The following is a 19,965-nucleotide window of genomic DNA, read 5'->3' as shown; positions in this document are numbered from 1 at the left end:
CTACTGTGATTGCAGAGTGGGCTCAGAGAGTTAAGGAACAGAGAGGGAAGCCCCCTAGCTTCCCTCTATACAGGGCTCCGCACATCCTGTGGCCCTGACTTTCCACGAAGCACCCCTTCTTGCTGCAGAATAAGCAATAGTTGGTTAGTGATTAACTCACCTTCACTGGAGGAGGGGCTGAAGAGAAGAAAGGAAGACCCTTTTATTTCAAAGGGCAGAGACGGAGACAGAGACTGCCTCCCCTGCCTTCCACTGTTTTCTTCTTTTGACCTCCTCCAGACTTACCTGGACAGGTAAATGCTTCATCAGTGCTACCCCACCCCACCCTGCCACTGACTCACAGCCAATCCCGGCAGCTTTCCCTCCCTACTTCTCATTCCAGCTGTTTCGGGAGGGAGGGTGTGGGAGGGGAATGGGCGGGACTCTCCCTCCCCTTCCCTCCGCTCCGTAGCCAATCATCTCTTGCCCTCCCCTTCCCCGGTTAGAGCCAATAAAGAGCCCTTTAAAAAAAAACAGGGGGGAGGAAGAAAAAGAAAAAGAAATAGGAGGGCTGGAAGGAGAAGACTCCTTTGGGCTGAGACTGGAAGAGGAGAGTTGGCCGGGAGGGAGTAGGCAAAAGATACTATTTTAAAATTTGACTGTAAAGAAACACAGACAGGCGGTATGCTTTTCTATGTCTGTTTGAAACTTGGTTTTCTATCTAGAGCTGCCTTCCTTCACTGGCGGGGCAAGGATTCCCCTGAATTCTCCAAGTCAAGATCCACTGTGGCCAGTTTTGTTAGTAGCTTTTCTAGTTGTTCGCAAGCACTTTTGCTCTCAAGCCTTTTCCTAGCAGCTCTTACTACTAGCCCCTGTCCTCAGGACTGCTGGAAAAGGTGACTGAGCCTAGGGGTGCTGGAGCGGAGACACCCTTGCCCCACTGTTTGGCAATGAGCTTCTTGACCTCATTTATTTCTGGGGGGCGTGAAGCCACTTTCTCTCCCAAGGGGGTCCCTTTCCTGAGGAAAAAGTGACTGGATGGCCTCGAAGGAGGGAACATGCATGCTGTCATTTGGGTCTCTGATCTCTTTTGGCTGTGCCTGAAAGGTGGCAATGAGTATTAAGAAATGAAAACAAAACAAGCTACCAACCAGCTTAGCAACCTGTCTCCTTCCATAGGCAGATTACTTGCATCTGCTGTTAAAACAACCTGAGGAGAATAGGGAGATGGGAGTAGGTGGAAGAAATCATGGCTTTCAGGAAAAAACTTCCCCCCAGGTATGGAGGCCACTTTTACCAGAAAGGACTTTATTTTTTTTTGCCTGGAAGCTGGTTTTTTCCTGGATATAGGCCATCCTTGATGTCAAAAGGGCAGGGAGAAAAATTAAAATCAATGCACGTAATGATCGCCAACATCTATTGAGCAATTGCTGTGTACTAGGGATTATGCTGTGCTACGTGTGTTCGTGCATTATTCCATGCAACCTTTATTTCAACTTCGAAAAAGTAGGCGCCATTAGTATCCAAATTTTACAGGGAGGTTAAATAACTTGCACAAGATCATGTAGCCAGGAGGCAGCAGAGCGGGGATTTCAATTCAGGCATTACGACGCCAAGCTTGCCATGCATCAGTATAATGCTAGTCAGCCTCCGTTTTGGACAAATTCCCAAGTGGGAAACGTGAAATACACAGATAATTTGCAGGTCTAATTCTAACAATTAGATTAAAGCTTTCCCATCTCATTTCTGTCTTGTAGCCATTCACACCTTTTATTAAAAAGATGACGCATGGCTTTCATCTTTTCTCTTCCTGTAATCGTGGTTGGGTAGGAAATAAGAAGTACAGGGGCCAAGAGAGAGGAGAAATGGGGCAGGACTAGTCGAGGAGGAAGGAGGACCGAGGAAGCCTGGGATAACCAATGCACTATCACAACTGAACGAGCTAACTGAGCATTTAAGGGTGATGACCTCTCTTTGTGGTGTGTCACGTAAACATGTATGATGTCACAGGAGTAACCAAACAGGAAAGGCAGCTGCACATCAGGGGTTCAGTGCAACGAGAGTCACACCCATGGATGGAATCGCTGAAGTTGACCCAGCTTCATACGTGTGTGATTTGAACATTTGCTAGAAAAATGAATTTGACTTATGAGCATTAACTTCAAAGATGATAGCAGGCACCGTCTTGCTTGTGAACAGTTTTTCAGTTTATAATAAAATTAGTATTTGGGGCGCCTGTGTGGCTCAGTCGGTTGAGTGTCCGACTTCGGCTCAGGTCATGATCTCGCGGTCTGTGAGTTCGAGCCCCGGCGTCGGTCTCTGGGCTGACGGCTCAGAGCCTGGAGCCTGCTTCGGATTCTGCGTCTCCCTCTCTCTGACCCTCCCCCGCTCATGCTCTGTCTCTCTCTCTGTCAAAAATAAATAAAACATTTAAAAACATTTAAAATTAGTATAATAGGAAGGACTCATCTTTTCACAGGTAGAAGTAGGAACATAGATAAAATGACCGTTCTGTTCCTCTCTTTCCTTTTAGACATGTCTTATTGAAAATTATGAAATATTTCCAATACCTTGGCATGACAAACACCATTGTACCAACACCCAGTTCAAGAAATAAAATGTTATAGGGGCGCCTGGGTGGCGCAGTCGGTTAAGCGTCCGACTTCAGCCAGGTCACGATCTCGCGGTCCGTGAGTTCGAGCCCCGCGTCGGGCTCTGGGCTGATGGCTCGGAGCCTGGAGCCTGTTTCTGATTCTGTGTCTCCCTCTCTCTCTGCCCCTCCCCCGTTCATGCTCTGTCTCTCTCTGTCCCAAAAATAAATAAAAAACGTTGAAAAAAAAAATTAAAAAAAAAAAAAGAAATAAAATGTTATAGTTGAAGTTACTTACATACTTTGCCCCTCCCTTTCCTCCTACCTCCTCAAAACACACATATGCCCCTGCTGAAATGAACCGCTGTCCTGAATTTGGTATTCCTCATTCTCTCTATCTTTAAGTGTCTTACCCTGGAATTTTTTTGGTTTGCTTTCTTTGGTTTTGCTTGGAAAAATATCAAGTCTCTAAAGGTTCCAAGAGAGTTGGAAAGGAGGCCTGGACTAGGGGAAAGAGAGTCCTTCAAAATCAGAAACACTTGAAACACTAAGGCTATGTAGTTGATGTAGGTCATCATTTGAGGAGGAAAGTGTGTAGTTGTTTCTTGTTGAAAAGCAATTGAATTCCTATTTGATGACCTGACCGTGAAATCTAATTACAGCCCAGTTCACCTGACTCATCCATCCTGTATGCTGTTGTGGTGTGCCCATCTCCTTGACTGATACAGGCTAGTTTATGGTTTCCTTTCTCAGTACAACTTCCTACTGAAAGATCTAATTTCCCCTAGACAAGTGCATTTTTCCTACACACACACACACGCATGCACACACACACACACACACACACGCATGCACACACACACACACACACACACACACACACTAATTCAAAACCAAAGTTACCAGTCATTGGTTAATCTTTCCTCTTTGGGCCCCTTATAAAGTTGAACTCTCTGCACAATAGCTGTGGATGTCCATTCTAACCATTCATGATACTTATTCATTCACATTATAGTCACATTCTATCAGTGTCTTCCTTTTCCTCTCCAAAGGAATAATGAAGTTACTTTGAACATGTATTACCACCATCCTTAAGAGACACAGGGTACCCACTATATTCATGATATTGAGCATGATACTGTTTACTGCGTCTCCGAGTGCTTTCCCAACATATTAGGGAGAGGGAAGCTTTTATTCCTCAAGTAGTAGCAAGAGTTTGCTTTAAAGAGAAAACGGCTGGGGAGAGGTTCAGATGCGGGTGATTATAATTTGGCTATAAGACCAAATTGGAATTGATAGGCCATATTAAGACATCAAATAGATCACCCAGTTCTCACCAAAGTGGTATTAGTGTTAAGCCTAAAATGATTAGAGGGGAACTAAAGGGTGTAATTAAGTGGGTTTGGACGAAGAAATTCTGAAATTAATCATTAAGTAATACTTAGGGGTAGATTTGTTTTTCTTTTTTGAGATCAGTGTCTCTTTGGCCCACCTACCATGGAAATTAGGAGGATTCGGCAGTCCTTTTCCTTCCAGTGCTAATGAAAGTTTGAGGGCTGAAGTCACCTATTAGGATCAGAGAGTGTCAAATCTTAACATGTTCAAAATTGAGCTCATCTTGCTCTCCGTGCCCCCACCAACATGTCCTCTCTCCCCTTTCCCCATGCCAGCTAACTGCATCACCATACCTATTCTCACCCAGGCTCTGTGCTTCATAGCAATCCTCCCTTGTCTCCTGTGAGATCATTGCCGCTCTTCTTCCTCTCTATTCAGCTTCAGGACTGCACAAGTTATAGGGTTGTGGACCACTGAAGATGTGAAGAGACGACAGGAATGTCTTGTTTCACATATTCCATTTTATAGGTGGGTTTATAGATTATGTGGGTGGTTGATCGTCTCAATTCTTGGGTGCAAGTTCATAGTGCTCAGGATTAAATTCAATGACCCTATGTGACATAGAAAGACCTTCGTGAGCAGGCCCTACATGCTTCTTCCTGTCACATAGTCATCTATATTGTTTATTACAGTCAATCTAATATTTCTGAAACTGCCACGCATTCATGCTTCTGAGACTTTTGCACATGTTGTACCCTCTGCTTGGACCCATTCCCATGATGTCCTCCTGGCTTAGTCTTATTTTTCCTTCAAGATTCAACTCAAGTACCATCTTCTTTTGGAATGGGATGTTAGGTGCTGCTTCACTGTAATCTGATGCAGAGCGTACATCTCTGAATTGAACCCACTAGGGTGTAACTGTCCTCTTTCTCACCCTGTAAAATTTGAATTCATGAAGAACATCGAATATTTCTGTGTATAACTCTTCTATTGTCTTACTTATAGTGGTTATATATTAATGCCAAACTGATGATGAACTTTTTGGCAACTGAAGTGCTTTACTTAAGAAAAATGTCCTAAATTTTAAACTTCCCTTTTTTTTTTGAGATCGTATTGATGGATAACCCATCTATTGCCACGATTTTGCTTATTATTTTTTTCTAAATCTTATCTTTTGACATCCTGTTACACTGTGCCTTCCCGTTCCCATCACATTTACAAACCTGCTTTCCTTTGTACTCATTTTCTTCTTCTCTCTTGGGACGACAAAGAAAATGTTTTTCCAATAAAACCCCACCGTCCGCATATGCTCTGGATCTCATCTCATAGACTCTCTACCTTTGCAGTCCTCTCTCTTACATCATCTTTTTGACCTTTCTACTAAAATAATGCCCATCAGCATTCAAATATATGACACTTAGGTGTCTCTGGAGTCAAAATGTCTGATTTGATTCTCTGCTTCTGCATGTAAATAAAATGCTATTGACAGGTGGGCTCTGAGATATGCTATGTTTACTTTTCCATTTCCATTTATCTTTTTTGTCCGTCTACTCTTGCCCACTGTGTAAATCTCCTCTCAATACATTCAGAGGTAGTAGTAGTTTCATCCTGGAGAAACATTTTCCAGAACATTCTGATTTGCTTCCATCTGGATATGTTGTTATCTAGTCTGTTGCATGGCTGTCATTTTCATATGTGTCTTCATCGTCCTACTGGGAAAAGTCCTTTCACCTCTTCTCTTGTTGGGTTACTTGAATCTCACATCTTCCTCTTTCCTGAGTTAGCTCTCTCAGTTTGATAAAACACATTCTCTAGTCGTTTCCCAAGAAAGAATGCATAAGATCTTACATGTCTGAAGTATTGCTATTCTAGCCTCTCATTTGATTGTTTGTCAGGGTATAGAATTCTAGATCAGTATTTGATAGATTTTGGTGCTGCTGTTGCAAAGCCCAAAGTATCTATGATTCTAAATCTAAGGCTTTCTCTTTGTTTCCAGTATTCTGAATTTTCATAATGATGTGTGTTGGAGTGAATCTATACTCTGGGTACTCAGTAAATCCAATCTGGAAACTCATGACATTCAGTTCTGGGATATTTTTTTTGAATTATTTCTTTGATGAATTCCTATCGTCCACTTTCTCTCTCTCTCTCTGTTGTTTCTTTTTGGAACTTATATAATTTGGATGTTATTGGACACCCTCCTGGACCTCAACTTCTGTTTTGTTTTGCTACTGAGAGATTTTTAAAATGTATTCACAACTTCCTATTGCATTTTCTTTTTGCTATTGTATTTTTAACTTCCAATAATTATTGTTTGTTCTCTGAATTTTTATTACATTTCTTCGAGTTTCATTGATGCAGAATCTTATTACTTTAAGAACATATATAGTGTTAATGTTTTTCTGCCTCTATAGAATGTTTTCTCCAAGTTATTTTTTTTTTCCTATTTGTTTTGGCTTTTCTGTTTCTTATTAAAGAATATTTTCACATGTCCGATGATTCTTGGCTATCCACTCAAATTCAACAATTTGTCAACAAAAAGATACAGTTGAAGCCCTGGCTGGGGCTGGTTGACCATGGACTTCGCTACAGAGCAATCTCATAGGGCCATTTGATTGGAAAATCTCTGATGCCTGTATCTTTACTCTTTTTTGATGGCCTGATTGAAATCCTCAGAGCAGATCCTTCAGAGAAGAGTTTTCCAAAATCCTTCTTGAAGGGCGCAGTTCTGGCAGCTAGCATTCTTGGAGCCTATGGCAGAGGAAGGTTGTTGCTCTCAGCATTTAGTATGTAAAAACAACACTTCATCCCCTTAGTTTTAGTACAGAGAGACCCTATTTTACCCTCTCCTGAGAGGGGATGTAGCAAGTTCTTAGTTGTTCTGAGTGGGAGAGAAGATCTGAGAGGTCTTAACTGTTTCTTAACCAGACTCTTCACCCACCTTCCTGATTTTTTTCCCACCCCTGTCTCCAGGGTTACTAATGCCACCAATTCTTGAATTTTTGAGGGCCGGGGCCTCCATGGTAAAAATAGGCTTGCTAGCTTAGGGTCAGCTCTTTCAAATCTGCTAGGTCAGTTACCACTCATCCAACTGCTGGCTAGCTTCCAAAATTTTGTTGCTATCGTTTATCCCACCATCTCTTTGTCCTTCAGACTTTATGCCTTTCAATAAATCTTAATAATAACTATGCATCTCAGAATTGCTGTGAAGATTATGTAAGCTAACATACGAAAAAGGCTCACAACGTTGTAAGTGCTCAACAAATACTATTATAATTATTACCATCATCACTTAAATAGGTCACTGCAGTAGCCTGTTTCTAACTGGTCCTCCACTTCCATTCTTGCCCCTTTCAACCCATTCTCCGAAGAGCAGTTAAAATAACTTGGAGAAACATAAATCTGATGTTTTCCTTAATAGACTTTCATGTCCTATTAAAGTTATACATTGATTTCATTCATTTGTATGTTCATTCACTCAAATATATATTGAATGTCTGCTATGTGTCCAGTACTTTGCTAGGTGCTGAGACTACAATGGTAATAGGGAGAACTGGTCTCTGCCCTTGGACAAACTACTTGGGGACACTCATATAAAATAAACAAGCAAATAATATGTGGTAAGTAGGTATTCAGGTAAGTGCTTAATATAGCTCATAGATGATGCAAATCTGGATCCTTGCTTTCTCCTAAAGTCTTCATCTCAAGTCCCTTTTTTTTTTTTTTTCCCTGTTTATCACGCTATGGCCAGACTGGCCTGGAAGAGGTTTCCTTTCCTCCTGCAATATAGGGTTTGCAAATGCTATACCCCCGCTTGGAATGCTCTTCTTACTCCGCAAATGACTAACCCCTATTCATGCTTCAGGTTTCAAATAGTCACTTTGGCCAAAAGACTTTCCCAGATTCACCACTTTGAGTTAGAATTTCCCTGCCCTGTTATTCCCTTCATAGCACCTGTATTTCTATTTCTTTATAGCGCTGTTTGTGGACCCCCCCCACACCCACCCAAATAAACCCAGCACCTAGGGCAGTTCCTGAAACTTAGCATTCAAAAATACTTACTGAATGAATGACTATCCTTGTTAAATCCTAAGGTATTTGACAGCATACTTTGTAAGAAATAGAAGCTCAATAAAAGCTTGTTAAATTAAACTGCTGAACAATTAATCGCAGATAAATTATGACTTTGGCTGCTTCTAGCCAAATCCAAGATCATTTTCTCAGTCTTCGTTGTTATAGATTAAGAGTAAGAAAAATAAGGCCGGATGCTAAAGGATGGATCCAATGGGAAGAGTCATTTTGGCAGAAGGTTAACATAATTCAGTCTGTACCTTCGTTGTTTTGGCTTAAAAACTTCATTAGTTTTATTCCATAATATTCAAGCTCTAAAAGAAGTAATTCAAGACTGTAAAATTCCAAAGAGAAAGATTTATCAATTCCAATGCGAAAGTCATAGTAGAAAGAAGTTTGGAATTCTAATAGGTGTAATGTTCCATCCACAATTAGGATGAATAATTTTCTGAAATATCCCACATAATAGACTCTAAAAAATTATCCTCATTCCATAAGGGACACATTTTCTACTTAATTCAATATGAATATCCAACAGAGCTGAAATGAACTGTGCTAGAAATATTCATGGTTACTTGAAAAAGTATTTTCCATCTGGAATTTTAAAAATAAACACGGACAAATTTTTTACTATCCTCCCACCATTGATGACGGAAAAAATATATTATTAAATCATTTGCTTCTTACCTTATATTTCCAAGATTATTCCCACCCAACCCCTGCTTTTTTTTTAGATACAAATTTTATAGTAGCTGTTTCTTGATTATCATGTGAAAGATGTTGCTGGGGACTTCTATATCCAGTAACGTCAGACTAGGTAATTCAAACAACCCCTCCTTGCTGAAGCAGTGGGGAGCTAAACATACAATGAAGACTTTGAAGAAAGAATCGCCAGGCCTGGGTCAAGATGAGGAAAGAGGTCAGGTTTAGTACAGCCAACATTTGGGACTTTTCCTCTGGAGACCTCTCTCTAACCCAGAATGGGTGGCTGAGATACTAAGGGGTGCTTCTGACAGCTTCACACAAGCGAAGAATCAGCAATTGGGAGTCCAGGATCCACCAGTGAATGGGGACCTAGTGTACTTAGTATACCGCCCTTGCTTGCTGTGGGTGGGGAACTCCGAGCTGCACCACAGGAGTGAGCATAAACTCTTTCAACACTAGCTGTGTTGGATTTACTGTTGTGGTGATTCTATGAGCCAATTAAGGGGTTATCAGGAAAAATTTTGTCCGTATTTTGTATTTAACTTCAGCATTGACTTTCGGCTGAGGAAGCTTCAAACTTCAAACTCATAGCTTTCAACCTACTGCAGTTATTCAATTGCAGGATTTTAGAACATGGCCAAGTCATTGTGACACCTGCTCTGATATCTTAAGATTCACTAATGAAGCCCTTCAATTGAATAAATGCCCTCAAGTAAGATCAGAAAACCCCTGTTGGTGGACAGAAGGAAATCTTAGGACACAAAGGCAGAGAAGCAGTTGAGAGAGGCAGTCACTAAAGCAGAGAAAGGGCTATTCATTCAGAACTTGTTCCTCATAAATTCTTGACTTAGTATTATTTTCTTTTAACTCACACATAGGGCAATCCTAAGTTTAATGAGCCTAAGGAACTATGTTATGATGCCTTGGCACTTGATCCCATCAGATAAATATCCTCAAAATCTACAAACACAATAGAGACAAAGGCAATCCAAGTTCGAACAAATTTTTTAAATAGAAAAAATATTTGAGGTGCTTGCTTTTCTATTCTTGAACCTCTCGTTTTACGCTTAGAGATGTAAGAAGCATGGCATATACCACTGCCAAATATGTCAGTCCTGCTTTGCAGGCTCTGCTGTTATTACTAAATAAGAGTACAAGCCATACTCCTTTCTAAACACTAATGGGAGGGGTAATGAGGAAACAACAACAAAAAATCGATTTTCCTCCCGGGAAGAAGCTCTTTTTGTAAGTATCCCTTTCATGGAACTAGCACTTGAAACAAAATTTCCAAGATGTCAGGGACCTAATGACTTGTAGCTCTATTTCTCACAAGGCAGGAGGCTAGATCACAGTACTTGAGCTTTCATGGTAAAGCATCCCTTTCTATTTGTGTTAGGTTTTTATGGTAAATTTTGCTTTGCAATATTCACTCCTTATTGGTCTGAGTTCTTTCGTCTAGAGCCTCAGGAATAAATCTACATCTTTCACATAATACTTCCCTGAATTTGAAGCTGTCACATCGCCCTGCGATCTCTTGTCCAGGTAAGGATCTCCAGTTCCTTTTGTCAAACTTCAGTCGTTCCTTAGGTTTTCCATGTAAAACCCTCACCCAAACCCCCAGTGCAATGTGACTAAAGCATTTTACACGAACACTAGTGTTTCCTTTTTTTCTAGATCTTTTAACTATTAAAATGCAACTGTTTCTGCGGCCCAATCACATTGCCCTGCTGGGATAGATTAGAGTTAAAATATTATTGCTATTTCTTCATCAGATCAACTACAAAACCAGTTTTTACCCATGATGGACTCACATAACAGATTTAGAACTTATGGGCAGGGCTTCACATTTATGAATATCCAATCTTAGGGTTTTTTCAGCCTGTTGAAGAGTTTTGAATGGTCATTCGTTGTACTATCAGTCCCTTCTGGATTTCTATTACCTGTAAATTTAGTAACTGTCTTTAAGTAGTGGATGAAAAGGGATTGCATGAAACCAAGGACAAAGGACTGACATTAGCCATCAGAGGTCTTCTGGAAGTTAATTAACCGTGGTTATACTTCTGGTTCTCAAACCGTATCATGCATCAGAATCAGAACAGATTGTTGGCCTCATTTATTTCTGATCTTTTTGACAATTTGCATTTCTAACAAGTTACCAGATAATAAGAGAAACACACTTTAAGCAGTATTGCTTTATGGGTGCAGTTAATTATTCCACAAGCTGCCATCACAGTTTATGAGACTCCTTACAAACCTTTTAATGAGGTTTGTCCTGACTTATTCTTTGGATGTATCCTGATCTCCCACAAATTGATTAGATTATATTATGGTTCCATTTCCATAGTTTTTAAGCTTCAATGAGAAGAACGAAGTGGTTCAAGTCTAAACTCTGGTCCTTAGAGCTCAGTTCAATTCTAATAACTCCAGTGTTGTTTGAAATAGGCTTAAATGTTGACATTGTCAACAATTAAATAAATTCTCCCACAGGGATGCTGCAGTGTAGATCTCAGTCTATGACAAGTGGAAAGGGAACATTTAGCCTTCCCACAATTGCTCAGCAACAGACACTGAATTAACAACTTTCAGGAGCTGATTGCATACCAGAAAATTTGGGAAATCAAGGAAGGAAAATTTCAAATGCCCTCTGGTGTTAAGAAGAAACATTTTAGTTTCTCCGGTCAAAGTCATTAAGATTCCACCTACAGAGTGAGATTCAGCAGATGTTGGCACCCTCCTCAAAGCAGTGGACTATTATCAGCTTTTGGCAATAAACATGCAACTTGGGTGTCATGGCTGTCCACCGGCCCGCTGTATTCACCCCAAAATATGCTCAGACAACAATATTTTCAGTTCATTTATTCCTTCAAAACAAGTCACTTCATACAGCATTTAGATACTTAAAATCATGGACCTCATAAATAAAATCAATTCATCTTAATGACAATGGCAAAATCACGTAAGAGTTGTACAAAATGAAATCATACATCTCCCAGGTAGCAGCAGTGCATTAACTTAAAAAAAAAAAAAAATGCTGGCAAACAGACAAAAGAACATTAAGAAAACACTGTCCATCTTAATGAATAAAAATATGCCAAGAAACAAACTCTTCTGTTTGCCCTTTCCTGCTACTTTTTTCAAGTCATGTTCTAAGCTCTAAATTTGACAATCTTGTGGTTTCCTTCTTGCTTCAGGAATCTCCACCTCTACTCCATTAATACAGGAAATACAGGACTATTATCATTCTCTATCCCTTTTGACAAGCTATACATGTTGATTCCGCATTTTAAGCTGAATTCAATACTTCTGTAATGGGGAAAAAAATTACTCTTTGCTAAACAGCTTGTAAACAGCTTGAGTCATGAATGGCACCAAGGTGAACTGGAAAACTGCCAAGAATTAGGTGCCCTGGTCCTTTTCAGTAACTTATGGGCGACAACGAACTACAGATCCTATACCATGTATAAAGTCAGTCTCATGTAATCTTAGTAGAAATTCTAAACCTTTCTTAGGTTAACCTGTTACCTACTACTTAACCAAATCATATCTTCACATCCCTAAACTACTACATGTAGGATATTTTTAAAAAACAAGTATAAAAAGGCATCATAGCAAAATGCTCATATTCATGGTTTTACACATTAATGACAAACTTCTCAGTTATGGCCCTGCTACATTCTATGCCAAGAAATGGGTGAGGAGGGTTGGGATGACACAAAGGCATTGCTTGAAAATTTTTTCAAAAAGCGTAATTCACTACTAAGGAAAGGATTCACTTGGGGATCTCTTCTGTGATAAGTGGTACTTTATCCCCCTTTCTTTTTAATCTAAAATAGCAATCTCTTTTAAATTCATATGGACCAAGACCTACCTAAATCAGCACCCCACAATTCAATATCAATGTAGTTTCTTCAAAGTCAAATATTCAAAGCACTGTAAACAAAATGCCAGTTAATTTTTGGAAAAGAAAAAAAAAAATAAAACCCATTCCCACAATCAGACAACTTTTATAATCTTTCTAAGAGGAATTACATGTGTTGAAATATTGTAACTCTTAATCGGGAAACATCATTGGTTAATGAACCAGCTTATTCAAATGAAGTGTTTCACTTTAGACTTAAAAAGGATACATTTAAGGCTAAAAAATCACCTCCGTAAAATAAGTTTGCTTAGCAACAAATGAAGAGTTTTAAGATTCTAATCTTTTCTAAGTTGGTATAGTCCTCTTTGTGCTACAAGGATAAATTTGAATACTGCACCGTACAATGAATGATTAAGAACAATCACATTATAGAAACAGGTAACTTTCTGAATGCTAGGCCACACAGCATGCTCCCAAGTGACGGACATCAAGTTGCACTGTTATCAAAACACCAGAATGCTGCACCACTGGATGGATACAGCATACACTGATGGCAATGCTGATTAAGAGCTGACCGTTAGCAGCTCAAGAATTATATTTTAATGTCTTTAACAAGAACCCTGGAGAGGGCTAACATGTAAACTTTTACTTCCTATCTTTTAAAGTGCTGCAAATAATAACAAGTGTGTCTCAACACATGAAAGAACATAAATCTGAACATATGAAAGTTTAGGAAGGCCACCTGATCCATAAAGAACAAAAATTACTCTCATTTTACATACTCCCCATTCTAATTAAAAAGAAAAAAAAGACAAAAAACTACGTTTTAGTTAGGGCAACTTGCAACATACATGTTTTAATTAATGCCTAGGTAGGATAGAAAGAATATGCTGGATAAGTAAATTAGGCGTGGGCACTTAGGGGCATTTATAGAGAGACAATACATTAACGCATTCCTGATTATGACTTTGCTGGGACTTGAGCGTGGAGTAATCAACTGGCATGATTAAATTAGTTTTGTCAAAAGGGTCACGCTGACCAGCAGCCAAACTTTCAAGGGTACCACTCGACTGTGCCCATTTTTCATTCCTGGGAAATAAGAAATCAACTAGGAATGATTAACACAAGATGTGCCACCCTGATGTCTTTCTATGGCTACCCCATCCCCAAATCCCTAGGGGTATTCATTTTAATTTCTGAAATCACTCTACCCAGAAGTGCATCTTCATGCTCCCACACCGAATCTCTAAATCCAAAGAAGAATAAGAGAAAGGGGTGGGGGACAGGAAAGCACAGTCCTCATTCATTCAGCCACGAAGGTAAACTATCCTCATTTTAATTAAAAAGATATTCTTGAATGGCAGTCAAAAACTGAATAAATAGGAAGAAGGGTTTCATTCTGCTCACGTGCAAATTGAAGAGAAAGTTTCTTTTGATCCTGTTGCAAGTACTAAAACCCATAGGTTTTCAAAATTCTGAAGATTAGAATTTATACACATTTATAAACTAATTTCAAGGGGCACCTGGGTGGCTCAGTTGGTTGAGCGTCCAACTTTGGCTCAGGTCACGATCTCGCGGTTCAAGAGTTCAAGCCCCACATCGGACACACGAATGTCAGCGTGGAGCCCGCTTCAGATCCTGTCTCCCTCTCTCAAAAATAAATAAAACAGTAAAAAAAAAAAACAACACCCAAAACTGATTTTAAGAGTTCAATAAGTGCAGTTAAAACAAACAAACAAACAACAAAAAACCAAAAAAACAACTTTAAATTCTGTGAGGTTTACAAGCTTGAGTTTAGAATGAGCACAAGTTTGGGTTTTTACTCCTCCATAACTAAAACAAACTGTCCGCAAATAATGCATCATCTTGGATTTTCCATGATCAGAACATTCAAGTCCTAGTACTGAATTTCAGCAACTGGTTAATTTATAACTCATTATTGAGAGCAATTTGACAGAGTGATCAGTGTCCAGTGGTGAATGGACAACCTATGTAACAGGTAAAATAGAGTAAGATCCCCGGAATAAATACTTGACACTTGCTTTGTATAAAAGCATGAGCTTAAATATGCAAACAAAAACACTTAAAAATGAAGGGGTTTAATTTTATGAACCATCAGGTTCTATCTCTTTCTATTTGTTAAGTTAATCCAACATAGATAAGATACACTCCATCTTAAAGTGACAGAATTTTATGCTGGGACACATATCAATACATGCCTGGGATATTATAAATTACTCAATAACTATTTATTGCATGAATAAACTTGTCTAAAATCCCAGTAAGCAAATGTCAAATTGGGCTTCTGAAGCACCTAAGAAGGCAAGCTTTATGAATGGTGATGTGTAAAGCTCAATTTGATGGATGCTACCCAGTGGGTATACTCGTAACTTCTAGTTTTAAACTTACTTTCTGGGGAAATGAGAGATACAAAAATCTTTAGACCAAGATGACAGCCAGGTGCAAAGAGATCTTCAAACATATTCATTTGTACGTAGTATGATTGCCAAACATTAAGTATCTCAAGCTCACAAGGGCTATTTTAAGGCTCAGTAAAATAGAAAATTCAACACTTAATTTAAGTTATACTGACCATAATTTACAATGCCTAAAGTAGTTATTCACAAAAAAGAAAGGTCACCTAATGATTTCAAGCATACTTTGTGAATTCTTCCTTAAAGGAACTTGTCCACTGAACTGTTCCCATGTTCCTAATTTTATATGGCCACCTCCACCAAGTGAAGTGCTAAAAGTAAATCTCAATTTTAAAACATTTGCCAAGAAGATAAGCTGAAAGACACAGAAGTGCTTTAAAATATTCCATTGGTATTCTAAGTGAGATACTTCATCAAAAATGAGACCAAGATAACAAAACGTCACAACATTAAACCTCTTCACATTTTGTGAGATAATACATAACAAATTATAATTTAGCATCCCTGATCTTCAGAAGAATTAAGAAAAGAGGTAGGAAACTTTTATCTGGAAGATCTCATGGTGAAGCTAATTTTAGAGGGTGTGCCTCGCAGGTCAGCCCACCAAGCAAAAGAGTACACATCCAGTATCAGGAAGCAGAATTCCGAGAAAAGCTGAATAAGGCAAGGATTTAAAAACGGTCATGTTTTGGAAGTGAAACAAATTCATTCAACATTACTATCCCCGCTACTTTAAAACTCTTCAAAAGTCAAAGTAAAAGATAGTAGATAAGCAAAGTGCTAATTTGCAGAAATGTGAAATTATTCAAAAGAGCATTAGTGGTCAGATAAGGCTCACAAGAAAATAAGTACTGTGTAGGTAAGAAAAGATCTCACAAAAATCAAATCAAAGCATAGCATTATCCCTTTAGATGAAGATTGTTTAGGAGTTGGAGAAAAAGCTGAGGAGAGTGAATCCCTCCAGATAAATCATTAAAAAAAAAAAAATCAAGCACTCAAAATACAAGCAACTTCAATTACAAATAAATACCCTGCTTAATTAAAAATTCTTATCCAATGTGACAAACATCAATAAATGAGTTGCATTAAAACACGAGGCCAACGGTCTTTTAAAGCTTTAGTAAGCTGCTCAGGCACCTGTTCCCTCATACATTCTCCTTTTATACACTAGAAATCCTAAATTGGGTACTATCAGTTCCTTAGGTAACATTCTCAAGGAACAGACTCATCCCTGTAAAAATTGCTTGTAATGTACTTATAACTGGTTAAGTACACATTTATAAAGTCTACCAAATTGCAATATAAAATCAGTTTTGACAACTCTGTGTATCTTCATTTGAGGAATCGATGCACAATTTAGAAAATTATTACTCCAGAGTTTTTAAAAGGACTCAATTATGGAGACACTGTGGTCGATGTCCAGTGGCCTCACGTGAGGCCTTCCGCATTACCCAACATACGCAGTTGTCTTCTTCTACAAGTTAAAGCTGCTGGGTGCTAGCTTATAATACTAGGACTCAATCTTCCGGTGAGTGTCAGTAAGTGGCAAGGACCACCTGGTCTGTCACCCCAGCAGAAAAAGGGCATGTATCACCACTGGAGACACACATCTGTAAACTTGCACACTCATTTTTAATCTTGACAAGGGATTTCAGGGTCTTAGTGGTTTTAAGTTTAAAAAGATGGTTCAAACATTGTGTTCCTTTGTTCTTTAGGGTTACGAATAGCTTATTGGAAAACCCAGAGCCTTCTGGATCTGTGAGGTAGTAGGCGGCAGTCCTCATCATGCATAGATCACACTTCTCCAAAGTTGGTATGGCCTGTCTCCTTGGCATGGTCCCTTGCTTCTGCTTGTCCGACTAATCCCTTCTGACACACCATGCATCTCAGGGTGAAGCGGTTTACGTCAGTGAACTGTCTCTTTCTTCTAGCTTCGTCTGCTAATTCCAGTGCTTGTACAAGAACAATATCATCGTTAGAGGAGAAAATGGTCAGAGGCGGGGTGTCTGGGTCAGGGAAGACACGCTGAAGCGGGTCATAGTGGATGCCGTCGTAAATAAGCAGGACCCTTTTGGTATATCCTGCATCTTCTCCAAAACGATCAATTCTTACTGTCTGTGTATCCACCACACAGATTTCGCACTGGTAAAATTTAGACAAAATTGATATCTCAATAGCTCCTCCCCAAGTGTCATCCCTTTTGATCCAGTCACAGTACTCTTGATTTGTTTTTCCCAGTATTGCCTCACTATAGAAGTCTGGATCGCTTGCTACAATTTGCGCTATGAGGCGTCTCATCTCAGGGGCGCAAGCTGGATTCAAGACTCCTCCTTCTACAACATAGTATACACTGGTAAAGAGGCAGGAGTTGTCTGCCGGGACCACAGTTCTGCTAAGCACGGGCAAAGTTTCCCTGACATAACTAGGAGCACCATGTTTTGTAAATGCAGGTGAAGTTTTGGGCCTGGTTTGGTCTTCTTCAACGATCAGCATGTCGCCTGTTAAAAATAAAACAAAGCCAGAACTGCAGAGACATTATAGATGAAATCCGTTGTTCATAGCCAAGTTTGCAAATTACGAACAGGAAGAGTTAAAAAAAAAAAAAAAAAGATAAACTGGGTTACTGGGGAGAATACAGCTTTGCAAACAAGTAATCGGTAAGACCTCTTGTTCCTCAGTCTTCATAAAGTCGAAAACAGACCAAAGGGAAAAACATTTGAGGGGGCATTCCAACTAAGGAGCCCTGGTTATACGCCTTTATACTTACATGAAAAGATACACTTCAACAACAAAATTTCCTTATGCTCCCTCTCTGCATTTTAAAAGCACTCATCTTCCAAAAGGTGTTTACCCAAGACTAGGCCACTAGGGGGGTTCTTGTCCTCTGGAGCTTAACATTTTATCTACCCAGTTTAGTGTTTACAGGATCCTTGACACAACAGCTGAAAGCTTTTAATGATCAATATTGCTGTTCAAGTTTTAACAGCGGACAGAAATAACTGCCGTTGTTTAGAATTTGAAAGGGCCTTCGGTGGATGTGTAAAAGCATACTCTAAAATGAGTACAACGAACTCTACGTGAAGGTGACTGCAAAAACCAACCAGGAAAGCGAAAAAAAGTATTCTGCATCCTTCAGACCTGCTCTTTTTTTTTTTTTAGAGATAGAGAAGAAAAAGCCATCAGGATAGAGAATATAGGCCTTATTATTATTATTATTATTATTTTTTGGATGTTTGTGGACTCAGAAAAAACAAAATGAATGAGACGTTTTCGAGGCAGACCAGAAAGCACATTGAGGAAGGGGGGACCCCGAGGCTTTGGGCTTCTCACACGGGTTGGGCCCTCCCTCCCTCTTTCAACCAGGTACGTTGTCGAAGAGTTGCTAGATACTTGCCCCGGCCTCCGTCAGAGTTCTCCGTTCCTTAATTTATCCTTAGCCCTGTCCTCCAAACCCCCAACAGACCCACAGCTACCTTGCCTGGATCAGTTCTCTGTTTCCCCCCACGCCCCTCTCCGTCCTCCCAGGACTCTCCCTGGCCCCAACCTCGATTCCCTACCTGACTGGATGGGCAAATCCCCAAGAATGGTATCCTCGTTGCTGAGATCCAGGCATTCGGGCGGGTATCCTACGAGGATTCGCTGACAGCCGGGGGCGATGCCGGTGATGGCGGCAATCTGGCCCTGGAGTTCCCGCACTCGGGTCCGGCTGGACAACCCCTGCAAAACATGGGTGCCGTCCTTGGCCTTGCAGCGGAGCCGCCACATCGTGTCGGTCCGGCTGCCCGCAGGCCAGACACCCGTGGGGCCAGTTTTGGTCCCGGCAGCGGGTTGGCAAACGCCGCCGGGGCAACCAGCCGCCGGGTGGACTCCAAAATGGCCACCCTTTGCAGGGCCAAACATCGCGAGAAATCGCAGGTGGCTACAGTTCTCGCGATACTTTGGTGTAGCGTAAGCTTTAGCACTTTAAGACGCGCGAACTCTCTTAAAGTGACAACTAATTCTCTGCCGCCAACCCTGCAGGAGCCAAAGGATGAAGATTTATCCCTGTTCCTCCAGTACAAGTGGCTTTGCTACCTGTCGAACGAGTGAGGTGCCTTCTGCGTTGGCAGCATATATGCTCAAGGAAAGAGGGCGGAGGAAGGAGTTCCTGAATCGGGTACATTGGAATGTAACCTTGCAGTTAGTGAGGTCGGAAATTAGTAAATTGGGGCTTCCAAACTACACCGGGAGAAATAGAGTCATAGTTCAGAACGCAAATGAATACCAAGAATGGTCAGTGAGTCAAAATACCTGTCAAAAAACAATCAGACACTCGTGACTAGGCTCGTGGCTGCAGCAAACATTGACTCATTGAGGTTAAGGGAGCCAGACAACTGGCCTGGCCACCTCGACGCTGTAACTTGAAAATGTCCATTTGCCACATCAGAAAGCGCAGTATGAGGTCATCATCTGGGCCTAGGGCAATTGCTACACGTGGGTGGTAGCAGTTTAAGGAAGAGGACTAATGTTTATCATTCGGATTCCAGTTCAGGCTCTGGGTATAGTGATATGAAGACGACTCCATTCCTGCCTTCAGCATAGCAAGTACTCACTGTAATCAGGAGAGAGGGTGGGGTGTAAAGGGCACATACCCACCGAATTTCACAGCCACGTGGTAATGCTAGATTATGTGACCTTTGGCAATCCTGTATCCCTAGAACCAAGGACTGTGCCTCACCAAACAAGCGTTCAACAAACACTTGCTGAATGCATACAGAGTTGTATTGGTACAGATAAGGCAGTTATACTGGTTGTTGTAAAAAGCCTCAAAAAGGAGGCGCTAGTTGAGCTATTTTGAAGGATGAATTTTATCCCCAGGAATAAAGACATCTCTGAATTTATCTCCTTTCCAAGAAATCTCTATTCCTTGTTCTTTTTCCATCCTGGAGGAGCACGCCCTAGCCTGCGTAGAGTGAGTTTATCAACAGAATCAAGCATCAGAAAGGCCTGGG

At 40.4% G+C, this 19,965-nt stretch overlaps 1 protein-coding gene across 6 annotated transcripts in view; it reads right to left on the bottom strand.

Annotated features, from left to right (window-relative positions):
* The window catches only part of LOC125925344 (ubiquitin thioesterase OTU1), a 34,726-nt gene extending 15,468 nt beyond the window's left edge, over positions 1 to 19,258 (bottom strand). Inside the window, exons 1-3 of one of the 6 annotated variants that reach the window (XM_049634260.1) lie at positions 18,532 to 18,618; positions 4,066 to 6,655; positions 161 to 2,387 (exon numbers count right to left, since the gene is read on the bottom strand). Coding sequence is in view for 2 of the 6 variants with exons in the window: in XM_049634265.1 (XP_049490222.1) it covers positions 16,769 to 17,472; positions 18,532 to 18,874 (1,047 nt within the window). In the remaining 4 variants the exon portion in view is untranslated. Of the gene's footprint in view, positions 1 to 160; positions 2,388 to 4,065; positions 6,665 to 11,521; positions 17,473 to 18,531 lie in introns of those variants that run through there. The other 5 variants (XM_049634262.1, XM_049634263.1, XM_049634265.1 and 2 more) reach the window with 5 other exon arrangements.
* Between the last annotated feature and the right edge of the window lie 707 nt (positions 19,259 to 19,965).

Source organism: Panthera uncia, chromosome F1, assembly GCF_023721935.1.
Source record: "Panthera uncia isolate 11264 chromosome F1, Puncia_PCG_1.0, whole genome shotgun sequence".
NCBI classification, from domain to species: Eukaryota; Metazoa; Chordata; class Mammalia; order Carnivora; family Felidae; genus Panthera; species Panthera uncia.
Note: the sequence above shows the minus strand (reverse complement) of the source record. Positions and strands in the feature narration are given on the sequence as shown.